This window comes from Colobus angolensis, unplaced genomic scaffold, assembly GCF_000951035.1.
Source record: "Colobus angolensis palliatus isolate OR3802 unplaced genomic scaffold, Cang.pa_1.0 Scaffold88, whole genome shotgun sequence".
Classification (NCBI taxonomy): Eukaryota; Metazoa; Chordata; class Mammalia; order Primates; family Cercopithecidae; genus Colobus; species Colobus angolensis.
The window spans coordinates 5,258,669-5,260,991 of NW_012122709.1; the positions used below are offsets into that span (position 1 = coordinate 5,258,669).

General features: G+C 48.7%; 1 protein-coding gene across 4 annotated transcripts in view; it reads left to right on the forward strand.

Annotated features, from left to right (window-relative positions):
- Positions 1 to 2,323, forward strand: part of SLC7A7 (solute carrier family 7 (amino acid transporter light chain, y+L system), member 7) — a 47,246-nt gene that overhangs the window by 6,022 nt on the left and 38,901 nt on the right. For all 4 annotated transcript variants that reach the window (XM_011930901.1, XM_011930903.1, XM_011930902.1 and 1 more), the window contains one exon: positions 1,432 to 1,972. In XM_011930901.1, the coding sequence (XP_011786291.1) occupies positions 1,474 to 1,972 (499 nt within the window). In that variant the 5' untranslated portion in view covers positions 1,432 to 1,473. The remainder of the gene's footprint in view (positions 1 to 1,431; positions 1,973 to 2,323) is intronic.

A 2,323-nucleotide genomic window follows, 5' to 3' on the forward strand; every position in this document is an offset into this window, starting at 1 on the left:
GCCAGGATGGTCTCGATCTCCTGACCTCGTGATCCGCCCGTCTCAGCCTCCCAAAGTGCTGGGATTACAGGCTTGAGCCACCGCGCCCGGCTCCAGCAGATTTCTGAAGCCTTTAGGTTTGGCATATATAGAGTCTTTGGGGAAAAGAGCAGTGTCATGAGGCGCTCCCACAGATTAGTTGCTTGTAAGATCAGTTCATAATGTTGTATCTCAGCACAGGTGATCGCTGAAGCTGAAATTGGAGGGAAGACGGGTTTTGGATAAGGCTGAAAACTCAGGGTCAAGCCATTATGGTTATTTTCTGGGAACTGCCACACTGCCCCCATGCCTGTCTTGTATTATAGCAGGCTCAGAGAGAACCAACATTTAGTGTTTTGTTTTTTTTTTTTGAGACGGAGTTTTGCTCTTGTTGCCCAGGCTGGAGTGCAATGGCCTGATCTCGGCTTACTACAACCTCCACCTCCCGGGCTCAAGTGATTCTCCTGCCTCAGCCTCCCAAGCAGCTGAAATTACAGGCATGTGCCATCATGCATGGCTAATTTTTGTATTTTTAATAGAGACCGAGTTTCTCAATGTTGGGCAGGCTGATCTCGAACTCCCGACTTTAGGTGATCCATCCGCCTTGGCCTCCCAAAGTGCTGGGATTACAGACATGAGCCACCGTGCCCAGCCCAAGATTTCGTTCTCTATTTGGTGAGTTGGGTGGGCAGCAATATCCTAATGATGAGAGACAGATGCTTTCTCTCTGGCGAATGAGTGCCTTCTCTTAAAAATTCAAGTTGGAGGCCGGGCAAGGTGGCTCATGCCTGTAATCCCAGCACTTCGGGAGGCTGAGGCAGGCGAATCACCTGAGGTCAGGAGTTTGAGACCAGCCTGACCAACATGGAGAAACCCCGTCTCTACTAAAAATACAAAATTAGCCGGGTGTTGTGGTGCATACCCGTAATCCCAGCTACTCGGGAGGCTGAGGCAGGAGAATCACTTGAACCTGGGAGGTGGAGGTTGCGGTGAGCTGAGATTGCACTCCAGCCTAGGCAACAAGAGCAAAACTCCGTCTCAAAAAAAACAACAACAAACAAACAAACAAAAAAAATTAGCCAGGCGTAGTGGCAGGTGCCTCTAATCCCAGCTACTTGTGAGGCTGAGGCAAGAGAAGTGCTTGAACCTGGAAGGCTGAGGTTGCAGTGAGCCAAGCCAAGATTGCACCACTGCACTCCAGCCTGGGCTACAGAGCGAGACTCTGTCTATAAATAAATAAATACATACATATTCAAGTTGGGGTTGTTTTGATGGGTGAGCTAGAGAAAAGGTTATTTGGCAGTCTCTGCAGTGGTTGGTGGGCTGCCCCATATTAGCCTGCGTTGGAGGCAGGTAGAGGTTCTATGTAATTGCCAACCACCTAATATATAGCATCATCTTTCTTCCTTAAAGGGCAATGCCAGGAAGCTGGTGAAGGGTTTCCTCTCCTCCACCATGGTTGACAGCACTGAGTATGAAGGGGCCTCCCAACCTGAGGTGGAAACCTCCCCTTTGGGTGATGGGGCCAGCCCAGGGCCAGAGCAGGTAAAGCTGAAGAAGGAGATCTCACTGCTTAACGGCGTGTGCCTGATTGTGGGGAACATGATCGGTTCGGGCATCTTTGTTTCCCCCAAGGGTGTGCTCATATACAGTGCCTCCTTTGGTCTCTCTCTGGTCATCTGGGCTGTCGGGGGCCTCTTCTCCGTCTTTGGGGCCCTTTGTTATGCAGAACTGGGCACCACCATTAAGAAATCTGGGGCCAGCTATGCCTATATCCTGGAGGCCTTTGGAGGATTCCTTGCTTTCATCAGACTCTGGACCTCTCTGCTCATCAGTGAGCCCACCAGCCAGGCCATCATTGCCATCACCTTTGCCAACTACATGGTACAGCCTCTCTTCCCAAGCTGCTTGGCCCCTTATGCTGCCAGCCGCCTGCTGGCTGCTGCCTGCATCTGTAAGTAGGGCTGGGGCAGGAGGTGGTGGATGGAGGGCTGGGCAGAGGCTGGGATGTGAGTGCAGTCTGGGAGTAAGAAGGAGATAGAAAGGAATGCCTCTGACAACATATATATATATATATATACACACACATACACACAACTATATATATACACACAACTATATATATACAACTATATACACAACTCTCTCTCTCCATATATATATATAGTTAAATTAATGTATGCTTAGTGTGAAATTTCAAACAGTACCACAGTGTAACATAAAAATGCTCACCTTTTCCCCAACTTCTCACGGTAAGAACTATTAGCAGTTTGCATATTCTTCCTGATTTTTTTTTTTTTTTTTT